Source organism: Thermobia domestica, chromosome 10 (genome assembly GCF_964235325.1).
Source record: "Thermobia domestica chromosome 10, izTheDome1.hap1.1, whole genome shotgun sequence".
In the NCBI taxonomy this organism is placed as follows: domain Eukaryota; kingdom Metazoa; phylum Arthropoda; class Insecta; order Zygentoma; family Lepismatidae; genus Thermobia; species Thermobia domestica.
The window spans coordinates 235,695,880-235,711,967 of record NC_137463.1 but is presented as its reverse complement, the minus strand read 5'-3'; the positions used below and the strand labels follow the sequence as shown (position 1 = coordinate 235,711,967).

Genomic DNA, 16,088 nt, shown 5'->3' with positions numbered 1-16,088 from the left:
CGAAATGGGTGACAGCATCAATATTTCCAGTAATAATTGTAAACGTTTGTAATGTTATTCTGTATATGAACACATAAATAGGATTTAAATTTCTATTGCTTTACTATAAAAATATTTTGTGAAATGTAACGGAAGTTCAGAAATAGCCTTCTTTGCAAATTTCCTAATATTGATCGATGGAAGTGAGAAACATATTTAATGTTTGTAGTTAATTCCAAAATATAGTTTGCTGCTACATGTGTGTGAAATTATAGTAATTACTTATTTTTTTTTTATGAATGAACATATTGAATTTAAGGTTACTTATTAATTACGATATATTAATTGCGGTCAGATTACGATTGCGGTCAGATCAAGGTCACAGGTCATCTTGAGAACCCATTTGAATACACTAAAAACAACGCAATGCCCGTACCTCATCATGTCAAATGGGTTCTCAAGATGACCTGTGACCTTGATCTGACAGTGATCTCTGACCATGACACTTGATTGACGCATATTTGGTCGGCTTGCGACATAGAATCATACCATACAGTTTTTTTTCTTTGTTATCACTTCGATTTACGTTTTTTCAGGCTCTTTCAGAATTTACCATGGCAATCCCATAAGGAAAAAATCAAAATTTGACCTTTGACCCTATATCTCTTCAATCTTTAGCACAAGTGACATGCTTCTATGACGAAACAAAACTTATGTCCTTCGTCTAAAGTTACACCAAATTGCACGGCTTTACCTCATACTACTTTTGCACAGTGAACAAATGAAATTGACACACGAATTAATCAACCCTCTGTATATATGTGCATATATATAATGTGTTTACATCTTTTGTATATATGTAGATAGATAAAAAAAATCACAAAACTAGATACGTATGCACAAAAAAATTCTGGCGATACTAGAAGTTGGTGGAAAAATGATTCCAATAAATTCCTTCAAATTGGAAGCATTTCACATGTGGAATAAAAATAAATCACTGGTAGTGATCAGTCTTTGAAAAAGGCTAAATTCGTTGCGTTAAGTTCTGACCCTTTAAGCCTCTATTCTACAACTACTTCTAGTTCGAAAATGTTATTAATCCCCATGTTTATTTTCATTTTTTAAAAAAATTTTCGCGCGCAAACAGCAGCTTGCGTGCGTAACTAATCAAACTCATCATCATCGAAAATACCGTTTTTGATTTTTGAAAACGCTCCTGCGCACACTATAAGTCATTACTTGGCAGCATGTATATCACATCGTCATTAAGGTATCATATATAATTACATTCTTTAAGTAATAAGTAAAAAGAAGTTGTGACTCTTATTGAAACGTTTTGACTGTGAGCGTAGCAAGCAAGAAAATTTCTAATAAACCTATTTCTTTGCAAACTGACAACAATATTGATTTAACAGGGTGCCAATACTTTTCGGGGGGCGACGCGTCGTTTACTCATTTTCAATACTTTTTCTTTCTTTTTGCTCGTTCGGCGCCCTCTTGCTGTCAGTGCCCGGTGCGACCACCCCCCTAGCTACGGCTCTGCATGTGTGCAATCGCTGAAAATACCCCAGCCCGGAAATTTTATTATTTCTTATCGAAAGTTTATCTATTGCAGCTCATAACAAAGAAAAAACAGATAAATGCCGTAATCCATCATGCAAATCAATGGGATAAAAAAGAAAGATGGAGCTTATATACATCAGTGTTAACGAGAAGATTCCTTGTAACACTCCTCAAGGTCAATCTCTGTCGTACCCGCCCCCCCCCTTTAATTAAAAAAAAACTTTTGTTGTATAATTTTCACTTTATTGTTCTGAATTTATCCTGGAGAATTGTATAGTTTAAACTTGTCAAATTACCATTTATACAACCATAACTAACAACAATTAATCATGTGTTTATTTATTTATTTATTTAAAAAATAGTACTACTTCAAATTACATACATTGTAACAACTTTCTGTCATTTTTAACTGTCAGTCTTTAAATTGTTTCGTGTCATTTAATTACGAGTACGCCGTTTTTTGGTGCCATTTCTTCTGTCTTGTTTTTCAACTGAAGCGTTCCAAATCGCTGAACACAAAAATGAAGGCTTAGGATTTATTTATTGTTATTTAATTTACAACATAACAGCTTACAAGCTTACATGCTGTTAACTGATGGTGTAGCTTTTGTGTTGACACCACTTTTCGTATTAAAGAAAAGAAAAACCTGCGAAACAGTTTGCCAGGGCGAAACAAATGAGTGAGGTATCAAGTTTTTTAAGTGGGCACCAACACGCTTTGACATCCATTTTGCTGATTTTCCAAAACCAATTATTATTTATTTTTTGTTTTCTTCTTTTTTTCTTTCTTTGTTTTATTGATTGCTTTTTCAGTGCCGGGGTTATCACGTGAGACACAGACCTGCCACTTAAGAGGCGTAATCACTGCGAAATTAAAATACAGCTAATTTTACAGTAATTATGTGATATCTTCTAATAGATAAAAGATAATCAAAACGAGGAACAAGAGCGCGCTAGACAATATTATTTCGTGAGGTACCGTTATCACAAGTCACCTAGTGGTTGTCTGTTTGCAGCCATTTAGAAACGCGAAAATGTGGGTTTTGAAACACAAATGTTGGTAGGTGACAAATAAGTGAATCTTACTTCCTACAGTGGTGTGACCAGTGTGGGTGCATGCTTCATTATCCATTCCATTCGTTCACATTTGCTTAATAATAAACAATGTTCTTGTTTGTGTGTGTATGTGTAGGAAAAATTCAATTAAAAACACGTTATTGAAGCAAGAGTAATGAATGGGCAATTGACAAGAATTTGATGCAGTTGCTGGCATGATTATATTCGCACAGAAGGCGGTCCTAGTATTCACTTAACCTAACGAAAAAATCTTCCTGTGAATGCTTTGTACTTCAAGTTCTCTTAGATAGTACTTTGGTTAATACATAACAAGAGGAAAGATTACTGGTCAAGAAAAAAAAAAAAGAAAGAAAGATTAAAGCTAAGTTCAAATAGAATATGTAATTTGATACTGTAAAAACCTTCCCAACACTAGAAACGGCAAGAGCTATAAAGAAGTATTTCGTACTGAGTTTCGTTCGCTATATTTACATGTAATGGCGGACCATCTTCAGCAATTTCAAGTGGTGTCACTGCACTTAGCGTTAAAAGAACATCAAGACCTGCTCATTCTACAAGTGTTTATTATTCACGTTTTTTAACGGTTTAATGATTTTCTAATTATTATCTGTACTATATATCTATGTAATTAAGGTGTGAGGTGTTATACATACGTATTTTCTATATTCAAAGTTACGTTATACGAAAAGAATATTTGAAACCAATTGGAATGTGTAAACAACATAACACACCCTTATTAAGTATAACGCAATTTTCTAACCTTTCACTTCGTCTCATTCATAATCGCATTTGTCTGTACCGTTTTTTTTTTTTTTTTTTACTTCAAGTACTTTTGTCACGTACAGCTTACTATTTCGATATCATGAATGCAACTGTTTCTAGAGACAGATACAGCAAATTATTACAAAGTTTACTCAATGTTGCACGGCTTATTTCAGGATCAATTATGATGTATTGATGAAGACTTTTCAAGAATTGGAGGTCTTGTCTTCGGGGAGCTTCAATGACATTAGGAGCGTTAAGCTAAACTCTTATGTACACTCCACATTAAAAAAATGCGACAGCTAACGCCGTGCAGTTAGGCCACCCAATATACACATACTTATCTATAATCGTGTCAGGTAAAGAGACCCCCTCTCTCTCCTCCTTTCTTCTCTCCAATACTAAAATTAGCTAACAACATGAGCGCAATTCTTATTTCAAAACACACACGTATTAATTTCGATAAAATGAAATAACAAAACCGAGACGAAACAACATTCATAAGTTGATGTAGGGAGTGTACGTGTTCCAAAGTTTAAACGGAGCAAGAAAATCTAATTAACTGGGAACTTAGGCGTCGTGTTTTTCGTGCTCAGGGGAAAATATCTCCAGTTCTTGTCAGCTCTGACAGAAATACTGTTTAAACGCAAGGGAATCCTCTGGGTTACCGATCTCAGTCGAATTACCGGATCACTACGGGTACATTACGGGTATGAATCCTTGAGCCAGTGGTGGTCTATAACCTAACCAATATCATCCGGCTGACACGATGATTCGTTTGAGCTCTAGCGTGTTCATTCTATCTGTGCAAATTACGTTATATCCGCAAGAGAGCAAATCGATGCTGGATGATGGGAACAGATAAATTTTCGAAAAAGATTAGAAAATGGTAACCTCTTTGGTTATTTTAAAACAAAATTTGTTTCCATCCTATAATTGAATGTGTTTTATTCACGTTGAAATTTGAAACATGCTACACTTATAAGGAACATAAACTTTTCTTTTCGAACATTTGTAACTTTTCATTACGATACAGTTTGGACTTATAATATAGGGTATTTCTGATAGAAATTTAGCAGTAAAATAGCACTCATTTAATTTTCTCTTTCTTTCCATTTCCAAACTTTTGACATAATCCTAGATGTGTCTCGGAGATCTACAGTTCTACTGGAAATTGAGTATACTATCTTTTATGAAAGTGACTTGATGAATGTTTAAAGCATCCTTTATATATTCGATTAGTTCTTTTAAAAATATGTAAAAACAAACGTTATTTCTATATTACTGTTGGATTTCTTTAAACGGAACTTTATAATGTCAGGTTCTTTTCTTACTACATTTGAATCCCACATTTTATCTGTTCTCCCTTTTCGTTTCCTTCTTCTCTCCTCTTCTCTGAATCTCTCTCTCTCTCTTTCTCTCTCTCTCTTTCTCTCTCTCTCTCTGCCCCATTTCTAAATCTCTGGGTAATAGACATCCATTGGTTTCAATTTTTCATTGTGTGTGTTTCAGTTTCTCCCTACATCAACTTATGAATCTTGTTTTGTCTCGGTTTTGTTATTTCATTTTATCGAAATTAATACATGCGTATTTTGAAATAAGAATTGCGCTCATGTTGTTAGCTAATTTTAGTATGGGAGAGAAGAAAGGTGGAGAGAGAGGGGGTCTTTTTACTTGACATGATTATGGGATAAGAAGGTGTATATTGGGTGGCCTAACTGCACGATGTTAGCTGTCGCTTTTTTTTTTTTTTTTTTTTTTTTTTTTTGATGCGGAGTGCACAAATTGACAAGGAAAATACATATATCGCTTAGTCCGGATTCTTCAATTTGTAACAGTTCAGGCAGATTGTAACAGTGAAAATGAATCAAGAATGAGTAAAATCTTCAAGAAATATATAGCTTTTGCCATTCATCTAGCATGATGGTTAGCTCCTTGCATTCGAAACGATAATCCTCTGGGTGGAACTCCTCCGAAAAAAAATACCAGCAAGTTTAATAAGTTCAAAGTAGCCTTCTCTGAGTACGTTATTCGGGATATTCTGCACACTAATCTGAAGAATGTCATTGGGATTGTCGTGTTTTCTTAACTGTTTTTTTCTTGAAAATTACAGGAAAGAATTTGAAAATGTCGCTTGTCATTGCTTCTTAGTATATCTTTATAGGTGCTGCCATCTATTTCATAATTCGAAAACTCCCAATAATGCACAAAAGCTTTAGGCTCTACGCAGCACCATTTATTCCCATTCGATTGCAATGACATTTTGCACAGGATAGTTTCTCGGCAAGTAGTGCCAAATGATGGAGCGTCCCGAAAAAAATTACAATGTTGTAAAATAAGGACCACCTGAACGAACATAGGGAACATATTGTTTAACTCAGCAACAATGTCCATAGTAATTGTTATGCTACTTCTATAAAATGGGATCCTATTCTGTTCCAATCTCCCAACCATAACCCACTCCAAGCTATCGCGCCTGCACAATTTTCAACTTTGAAATGCATCATTCGGCTCCGCACCACCCTGTATATAAGATTTAAAATGTAAATTAGATTGGATATTATTCAAAGATAAACAGAGAATCAGGATTTTCTCAAAACCAGTGTTTCAGCAGATACCATGTGATAGTGTTCTCTTTTTTCCATATCAGATTACGCAAAAATTGCAGATCGTAACACATCACAATTTAAAAAAAAATAACTGTTATAACGATTATTACAACCTAAAACGCAGATTTTACGATGTGTTGGTGCACACCGTTACAGAAGGAAGCCTTTGAACGGCAGAAGTTAGGAGACACAAAATGTATCTATGTTGATTCAAATTTATAAGTTTCCTAATAGAGGTCTTCTTATGTACACTTCTCCTGCACTCACTTGTGTTCTGATAGTTCCCATCATATTGTACTCTAGACATATATTTATCTTTTCCCTTATTTCTCTATTCTTTCCTTCTTTCTTTGTCAATTTTCAAATCCACGCAAAACATTCATCAATGACTAATCGTGTTTAATTATGGTACTTGAGGATAGGAATTGAACAATCATGTATGTACGATGCAGATAGTGTCTTCACAATAAATAAACAACAATCATTTTAATTATGTCTACTTTTAAAAACGTACAAGCATCGTCTTCAACTCACCTGTAGCATCAATCACTCTCCAATGAAAAACCTAAAGCATTTCACTGAATATTCTGATGGAAAGGTGTATATTTTATGGTTGTTTTTATTCTTTATCTTTTTTTTTTTTTTTTTTTTTTTTTTTTTTTTTTTTACAAGCGTATATCACAAAGGCAACGATAAATCAGCTGAAACCTCTGATAGACCATCTGTCACTCACTGTTTGATGCACGTGCAAGCAAACTTGAGTTATCTGTCAAACGTAAAAAGTTAACAAACAAGTTTCTATTTACGCCTTGATGGTTCCACAAGAATTAATAATTAACTAGCATTGTGTTTTCTGTTGTATCTGTAAGTTAACTCTATTTGTATTTTTCTTTTAATACAAATAGATATATATTAAATGGTACATGATCTCAAGAATGTCAATTTAGTTTGAACTTATCTTTGATCTTGGTCTTGAATTTCTCTTTTTTAATAGAAACAACATTGGTTATAGTTGGTTTAAAAGAAACTGCGCTGTCAATTCTGGGAGTCGAAAAATGTTAATTAAATATATGATCAGTGCATAATGAGCACGTAAATTCTTATACTGGTAGATTTCAAGTCAAGAAAGAGCTAAAAGTAAATGGTAATTTGGATATAAGAAGGGTAGTAGTTAAATTTATATATATAATTTATAATTTATATATATAATATAGGATGTTAATGGACTATACCGACAAACTATAAGAGCGCAGTGAAGAAGTGATTCAGTTATTCCTCATATGGGGCTGTGGAGAGAAGTAGATAGTTTCAGAGTTAGGGCTCTCCAAAATCCTAGAAAAGCTAAATTTCAACACAAGCTATTTTGAATTCAAGAAATCATGGATTTTTAGATTGCGTATATATGACATGCTTTATGCTGATACGGACCACCGGTCCACAGTTTTTCGGTTTCGAAATAGCGCGAGTTGAAATTTAGTTTTTCCACGATTGTGGACAGCCCTAGTTATGAGGATACACCTCTTATAGTTTGTTGGTGTAGTTAGCTATGCTGAATATTTTCTGGTAAATATTGAACATGAGAGTCTTGCTGTATAGCAAAAAATTCCATTCTAATATTGTATTGCTGCTTTTGCTAGAATAATAACATATTTTTGTACTTTTTCAAACCTTTAAAGGCAAAATCACCTTGTGATATATGCTGTGACTTTTAGGATACCAAGTAAGTCAATTTTAACCATAGTGTCGTGGAATATTTGCGCAGGTTTCTGGATCAAACAATGTGGTGTAAACTACAATGTAACTGCTGATACTACTATAAAATAAAATGATGACAGAGGCATGATTATAAACAATGGTCAAAATTGTCTGATTTGGCGTTCTAAAAGTTGAAGAAAAATCATGTACGACCCCATTACAATGACTTTGTGTTTGTATAAATGATAGCTTGATTATGAAATTTTAATATAATACTATACGCACAGTACGCCATTTTGTGCGATGAAGTGTTTTTATGTTTTTAAATAAAAAAAACTCTCAAACTTTCTTCTAGCTACGGGATTGTGTTCAAATAATTATATTTTGCATAAATTTTCTCCACTAGAACGAAGTTCTTAATTGTCCTCTTTTTTTCTACTTACAGGTTCTGACTCGACATCTGATTGCACCCGTCGTATGCCTGCCAACTGAAAAGTTTGGAGAGGTATCGTCGGAAGTTCCAGACAGTGATGGTCCCCTTGACGGTTCGGATTTCCTTTCTTTATTCCTGAACGAGCCAGAAAGTCGAAGTCAGACACCAGACATCGAACCATCAACCACAGAAAGAAGCAATCAAAGATCAACTAATGACGCGAACTTGGATACGTTACCACCACTTCCAGTGAACACCACGGATCAGGGAAGTGGTCAGTCTCTCCCTACTACAACTCCAAGTGTACAAAGCGATTACAATACAATAGCCCCATCACCGATAAGTAACGAATTAACAGATCAAAAAGTTTCCGAATCTAAAATAGTATCTGTTCGAATATCAACATCTGTCAACAAAGGCCCTCCTGCGCCCCACCCGCCACAGAGTTTCACAGTTGGAACCACTTTAGCACCCCCTAAAGCAAGCCTAGTTGAAGAAACAGATGTTGACCAGCCTCAACGAACCATTCACCAAACAGAAAAAGACATCTTCAGCACCTTTCTTGATGCTTTCGCTGAAACTTCCAATCCCTCAACTGCTCTAACAGAAAATGACGTAATCAAGCCTGACATTGAAGAGTTACCTCTTTTAACGCCAACGTTTCAAAAAACCCGGAAACAAGGGAAACAGGATGAAGTCCAGGTAGCATCTCTGGTGCATGACGAACCACGAGTACAAGCCGCTGGCATAAGAAGAAGTCAGTTCAATGTCGAAGAATCTTCACCCGTACCACTTGGTCCCGGAAATAGACATTGGTTATCTAACGGACCTTCTCCAAGACCCGGAGAACGGCCATCATACCCCAGACACATCCCTGTTAGCTATGAAGTTAGTGTTTCACACGAGCCAGAAGAATTCGGTAAAGAGCAACAGCGTGGTTTTCCAGCAGCTACTCATAGCATTCAGAAACCTACCAGAAAAAGTCATCAACGAGTAGAGCTGTTTTCTGCTTCTCAGTTACCTAGCGAACCACTAGAAGTTCAGTTGTCGCCAACACCAAAATCAACCATAACAGCTCAATACCCAGGTCAAACGGGACAAAACTATCAAGTAAGTGTTGATTACCAACAGCAAGGCCCAGGTGCATCTCTTAACGCTGATACTTCTGCAACAAATTCTGCCGAGGTTCAAAGGCCATTGGATAGTATCACCATCAACACCAATCATAGAGAACTAGCAGGAAGGAATTATCAACAACCTGAGGTAAATTATGAAGTACCAATCGTTAATTATGAAAGACCGGAACTTAATTATGGAGTTCCACCCCGTAATGAGGAAAAACCAGTGCTTAACGAAGAACAAAGAGAGCAGAGTTACGAAGTTCCAGAAGTAGTTAGTAGGCTTACGCAAGGAAAAGCCCATGGGGTACAACAACCTGACCCTGGAATGTTCGAAGTTTTCGATAAAGATCTAGATAGGCACAAAGCCAATGCAGCTAACCAAAAGTTTGGTTATGTGTTAGAGGGAAGAAATTATCGTAAATATAGAGTGGAAGAAAGGACGTCTGATGGGTTTATTGTTGGTGAATATGGTGTGGTGAATCATGATGATGGTCAGTTGCGTGGAGTGCGTTACACAGCAGACGGAACCATCAACCCTAAGCTCATTTATGAAGCCCTTATGAAATTTTTGTCGTTATGAAATTAACTCCCTCCAAAAATTTTGCAAGGTTTCCATTCCATCCTTTTGTCTTTATATTAGTGAGCTGTCCACTTCTGGCCATAAACAATCATATAGCGCGTGAAAATGAACTGTATGTATGTTTTCTTTTCGTTTCCCTGTATGTTTGCATTCGGTTGTGCACGGATGTGTGTGTTCTGATTCGAGAATGTTTTTGATATATTTGTTTGTTTGTGAATGTCCTGAAGTGCTACAGAAAATATTATATAATACTCACAAACTGTGTACCTATAACATTCGCAGAGAAGAAGCCTTGCTGTTAAAATGTCTCAATTTTTTCCCCTCCTTGCTAGTCGTTACAATGCTTGATCAGATTGATAACAAATAAAAATTGTGTGATTTCAAAGATTGAAAACTCAGAGTATGACATCTTCAACACTGAGATAATTAAGATGATTCAATCTTTAATACTGTGTCCAGACGTTTACGTAACAAAATTGGTTGCCTGTTGATATAAATAAATGACAAATTTCAACTTTATATATTCATCATAAGGTTTAACCTTCGACTTTCATTGTTCTTGTACTGTAAATTGGAATTATTTTCAAACTTTCAATTTCTTTTTGTTTTAATGTGATAAGGGTAGCCGTAAGATACCTTGTATTTCTGTGATTCTAGATACATTAAAACGTAATGCCAAAATTAACTGTATTATCAATTAGGTAAAAGTATATAAAATATCAATATATCATGAGTCTGCAAGCAATAACTCTTTTTTATTATATACAGTGTAATGTGTGATTTATCAGTTATGGTATTGGTTAATAATACAAAAATTAGAATCAATGTTTAAGAATTATTAAAATATTAATATTGTTCAGATAATTGAACCGTTAAATTAGGTTAAGACTAACTTGTATCTGAAATCTTAAGTTATCGTAAATTAATGAAGAGAAGTGAAAGAATTAAACGAAATCACATTTACACTTTAAAGCATATTTGGTTATGTAGTTTAAATTTTGTAGGTATCTCTTTGTTGAATTGTTTAGTATCATTCAAATCTGATTTTTAATTCAATGTAAGATACGCTCAATATTATTTTTTTTTCAAATGTAGCAAACAATCAAATAAAACTGAAAACGCTGTTTAAAGTAAATTACGAGTATTTATCTGATTACAGTATCTACCAAGCATTGTATAGTTTTAGTCTGGACATACATATTCTTAAAAACATACCCTGATGGTCATGTAGACTAGGTTAAACTCACACTTTGATCACTGATAAATGGGTAATTATTATTGGTGCTTTTATCACAGGAAAAGGTTGCAGATACCGTGCCATTGTTTCATTGCACAGGGAAGTAAAAAAATAACGGCACAATATGTAATATTCTCTGGGCATTATCTAATGTGAAACTAAACAATCTTAATATATACATTTTCTTTCTAGAACTTTGGTGAACAATTTCTCCTGACAGTCAACATTGACTATGCTGAAAGGTTCTCTAATAAATAAAAATAAACGATACTATTTTGTCTCTAGAATGAAAGTAGCCTATATTGTTAAAAAATCAATGACTATCAATACAAGGGATGAACTATCTAAGTACAAAGATTAAATGAAGTTATATTCTGCTTTCAGTGTTTAAAAAATGACACACTGTCACAAATTTGTCACAATTTGTGCAAAGTATGAAATTGGTAAAGGAAAATAGTTTTGACTAAAATTTAGGAGAGATTAATGTTCCAGGAGATTGTTAATTTAACTTCATATTATTGTCTTAGTTTAGTTGTTATTGTGCCTTATAACCAGAAAATTAAAGAAAATATATATTATTATACTTAAATGTTTCTTTGCTCAACGAAAAATATGATAATATTTTTATACAATTAAAACAAATATCAATGATTTTAAACATGTTAATATTATTAAAAATATGCTTAAAATTCTTTTAAAACTATTATAATAAATAGGAATTTAAACAAAAATAAATACAAAACTTAGAAAATTATTTGTATCATAAAGCGTTTGTGTGTGCAGTGAATTATAATGCAAATGTACTAGAATAAGTGTTATAATGTAAATACCGGGTTGAAGTATTCTCTAGTTATTCAATTCCACTTTCATTAGTTCAAAACACGTTACAGAGAAAAATGTTCTTGCAGGTTTATTTTAACAGAGCCAAATGAAACACTTTGCCAAAATATAATTCTGGAAGGTTTTCATATCTATATGCCTTATTAAGGAATTATCAATGGGCAACTTCCCAATAAACATATAAATTTTCGTTATTAGTACCATTACAAACACTTTTTCAATAATTCAAATGTTGCAAGACTTCAGATGTCTCTACATATTAACACACCATTAAAATTGGTGAATACAAGATTCGATTAGGTTTTATTTGTTTCAATTTGTGTTGATTTGTTACGCTTTATTTCTATTTTTGCACCGATATTTCCGGCACTTTAAACGGAACTATCAGCGTGAGTTATTCACTGTGCTTTGCACCCTTTCATTCACCGTCTAAAATATATTTGCACAACTCTATGGGTCTCTATGCTTTGCATACAAACCCTTAATAATTGTTTCTACACGTGTGTTTCATTATTTGATTAACACATTTTATAGATAAATATCCCAAAAATTGTTTCCTTTAAAGTAAAGCAGCACCAGTTTTTAATGTTTTCAATCACTGAATTTTATGAAGCAAGATCACACTAATGAACAGATTTTAAAGTGTATTAATAAATGTTCTGTATTTGTTACTTTTAAATATTAAAATTTACAATTTTAAAGAAAGATATTTGTAATATGTACAGTTTTTAATATGCTCACTAGTTAGAATAGTGAGAATAAAGTTCCTCTAAAAAAATGTGCCGAAAATTGTACAAGTATATGATTGTAATAGCAAACATCATATCAGTAAAAGTGGAAATATTTACAAAACATGTTTCTCTCACATAAACATATGCTTCTTCAAAATTAATGTAAATATTTATAAAAACTTACATTAAAGTTTCCAATATTTATATTAAATTAGCCACACATCGAAGTATTCCCTGTGCCGCTCTGTGTTACGGTAATTGTGGTGAACAAATTGTCCTGGAGCATAGAATGACACTAAAGCTAGTTAAGATTTGGTCCTTATTTATTTGTGGAAAATTAGCTAGCTTTTACATTCACTAACTCAAAAAAAGATATTGATTGAGTTATATAAAAATTTACTATATTTTAAATTAGAAATCTAAACACAGTTAAAGAGGGTATTTCTACTAAATAATTTTCCAGTTGGTTTCCTTCTTATCAAAATGTACAAACATTGGAATATATTTAAGTACAAGTAACGCTGAAATGAAATTATATCTAAATTGTTCTTATACATTTCTTAAGTTTTGCAATACTATGTTCTTTTGGCGAGCAATAATATCAAAGATAAATATACTTGAGTCCAAAGTTAAACTATACCAGTTTAACTTTAACAGTTGTGTTCTCTTTTAAAAAAATAAATATATAAATTTTTCATCTATAAATTCAATGCTCCAGGAACAATTATTAAGGGTACCATTTACAGAAAAAAATTTTCCACCCTGGAAAAACTCGCGATAATTCCAGGTTGCTGGGAAATAAGGTCTGGGTATCTTATAATGTGATTTTTTAAACTTTTAATTTTAATTTTACTGACTTTACTTACAAGACGTTTCTTTTCTCACTACATAACCTGATACTGAAACTCATTTTGAGTATGTACTTCAAAACTTTCTGTGTCTGAGAAGAAGAATATGAGATAACCTAAATTGAACCGTCAAGTTTTTGTAAAAGAAAAGAGTAATCCTAGCAAAATAAACGTTACAGGTATTGAAATCAAGTCTATTTTTACACATGATTAATTGTGGAGTATATTTCCAAAACATGCTAAAATCAAAAATGTAAGATTTTGAGTTGAATATGAAAAAGTATACTACGGAACCTTTAACGTTCATTTTGTAATTATTACTATTACTATTATTATTATTATTATTATTATTATTATTATTATTATTATTATTATTTGTGAAAAAACATTATTTTCTGTGTTAAATTTCGTTTGAAATATCACTTGCAATAGTGTTTCAATGTAAAAAGCTATATATATATTTTTTGCCCTTTCTGAAGAATTCTACCAAACGTATTTAGCATGTTTTGGAAATACACTCCTTAATTATCGTTAAGATATTACCAAACAATAACTTCTTGTTGAATTGATATTATGTTTTTCTTGGAGAAACAGAATTTATTATGTACAGTACATCTATCGAGTCGTAATTTGTTTCCATTCATTTTTAATTATAGTAAAACATTGATAAATACTGTCTATTCGAATGTATTACATTTACTGTATTCTATAATCAACTATCCCATAAATCTTTGCATAATACTTTTGTTTTGATCTTACTTGAAAAGGTAATTACAAACACAATTTTCAGCGCAAAATTACTTTGATAGCGGAAGAAATTACTGTAACATTAAATCATTGTAGTATCTTAAAATTAATCTGCAATGTACAGCATACAGAAGAAATTGAACTTCACTGGTGATGTCGTCAATAACATTCATATACGTACCACAAGTGTAACTCATTCATGAAATTCGATCTGTGTATGTTATTGGCAAACAAAATACATATTGACAAGGTATACAGATTTCCTGTTTCCTGTACTCTTGAAAGCTCATAATCTCTTCTCCAAAATGCCTATGAAGGCACAAAAGTGGTATACCAGAAAATGTTACTAATTACCACCTAAAAGTTACCTTCTATTTTCTTTTTGTAATAATATATTTATATAAAATATTTTATTATTGATTGTTCAACAACAGACATTGATGTACTTCGTTTAGTAAAACACCTGAGAATATATAGACAGAAGGGATATTGTTAAATCTAAAATTCAAAATTTCTCATGAAAATCATAGTTTGTATGTCGTGTTATATCCGCAACGAAAGTCCTGCTACTAAAGTGTTTAAAAATGTTATATTTTGTACTTCTGTCAGTGTCTTAAAGTACATTGTTAAAAGTAAATAATATATTTTGTAACAGCTACGTTTAACGTTGTTGGAAAGATAGATACCAACAAAATTACGCTTTTAATATCAAAATGGTTGCTTTATCCCGAGTTTTTATTTTTTCACAAAAAATGAAAAAGATGGACGAGAATAATGTATACCAACTAAGGTCAACGATTGTTATCTTCTGTGCTTGGTTATATTGCTTTGTACGAACAATCGTACAAACAATAAAGAAAAATATTTTTGTGGTATATAAAATAAATAAAAATACATATATTTTAAAAGCGTCTTTTTTAAATTTACTATTTTAACCTTTAACTAATAATATATTTATTGCAGTTAGCGGTAATTTCAGTTGCTTTGACACATCCATACAGTTGTTGACACACACACACAGTATTGGTATGTTTCCATATGAAAAGTGAGTACTTGATGGAACCATAATTCGAGATTTCAAGTTGTATTATGGTTAGCAATGGTGAACTGGCTCCATGAAAAGGGGCAGTACAGATATTGAAAGAGTGCTACGAAAAGAATTGTGGTATAATCGTTGAGAGGGTGCCATACCAATTGCAGCATTATGTCTGTAGATATAGACATCTTATATTACTCGTGTTCCCTTAAAACACATGATTCTATTACCCTAAGACATAATTTTCAAATAAAGATACGAACATACTGTTTTGGTTTGATGAATGACTACACAAGATAGGCATGGCACCCCACAATGCAGCTAACCTCGCACGCACTTTAGAAAGTTGCTCCCGAAAGAAGAATCACAAAATACAAGAATTATTTTGTGCATTGTTTCAGAAAAATAACATAAATGTTTCAGGTAAATTTATTAATTTTATTTTTGTTATTTAATATAGAGAAAGTGCACACTAGAAATTATCTCGGTTGCCCGGCAGGCCAATCGATCCCTTGATGGTCAATAAAATTAATATCACCCAGGCACACACACCAAATTTTAACACTACAAAAGTGGGAAAGTGATGTTAATGTATTTTCGAGTTAAATTCCTGTATGCTTATTGAGTTTTCTTGTAGTTATATGGATAACATTCAACTCAAGAAACTCCGGTTCAATTCACAACCCTCAGAGAACTCATATATCCCAAATCTCACGTTAAGTTATAGGTCCACATCTTATGAAGTACCGTAGATGCGGGCTACTTGGACCCAATTTTGCAATAAATTCGTACTTTTGTCCTGTATTCATTCACGAAAATTCGAACATTTT

General features: G+C 32.8%; 1 protein-coding gene and 1 long non-coding RNA gene across 2 annotated transcripts in view; one reads left to right on the top strand and one right to left on the bottom strand.

Annotated features, from left to right (window-relative positions):
• LOC145663101 (uncharacterized) overlaps positions 1 to 15,130 on the top strand; it is a 156,014-nt gene extending 140,884 nt beyond the window's left edge. Inside the window, exon 2 of the mRNA XM_081729374.1 lies at positions 8,131 to 15,130. Within this exon, the coding sequence (XP_081585500.1) occupies positions 8,131 to 9,819 (1,689 nt within the window). The 3' untranslated portion in view covers positions 9,820 to 15,130. The remainder of the gene's footprint in view (positions 1 to 8,130) is intronic.
• Positions 1 to 16,088, bottom strand: part of LOC145663104 (uncharacterized) — a 645,511-nt gene that overhangs the window by 100,995 nt on the left and 528,428 nt on the right. The gene's annotated exons all lie outside the window — the stretch shown is intronic.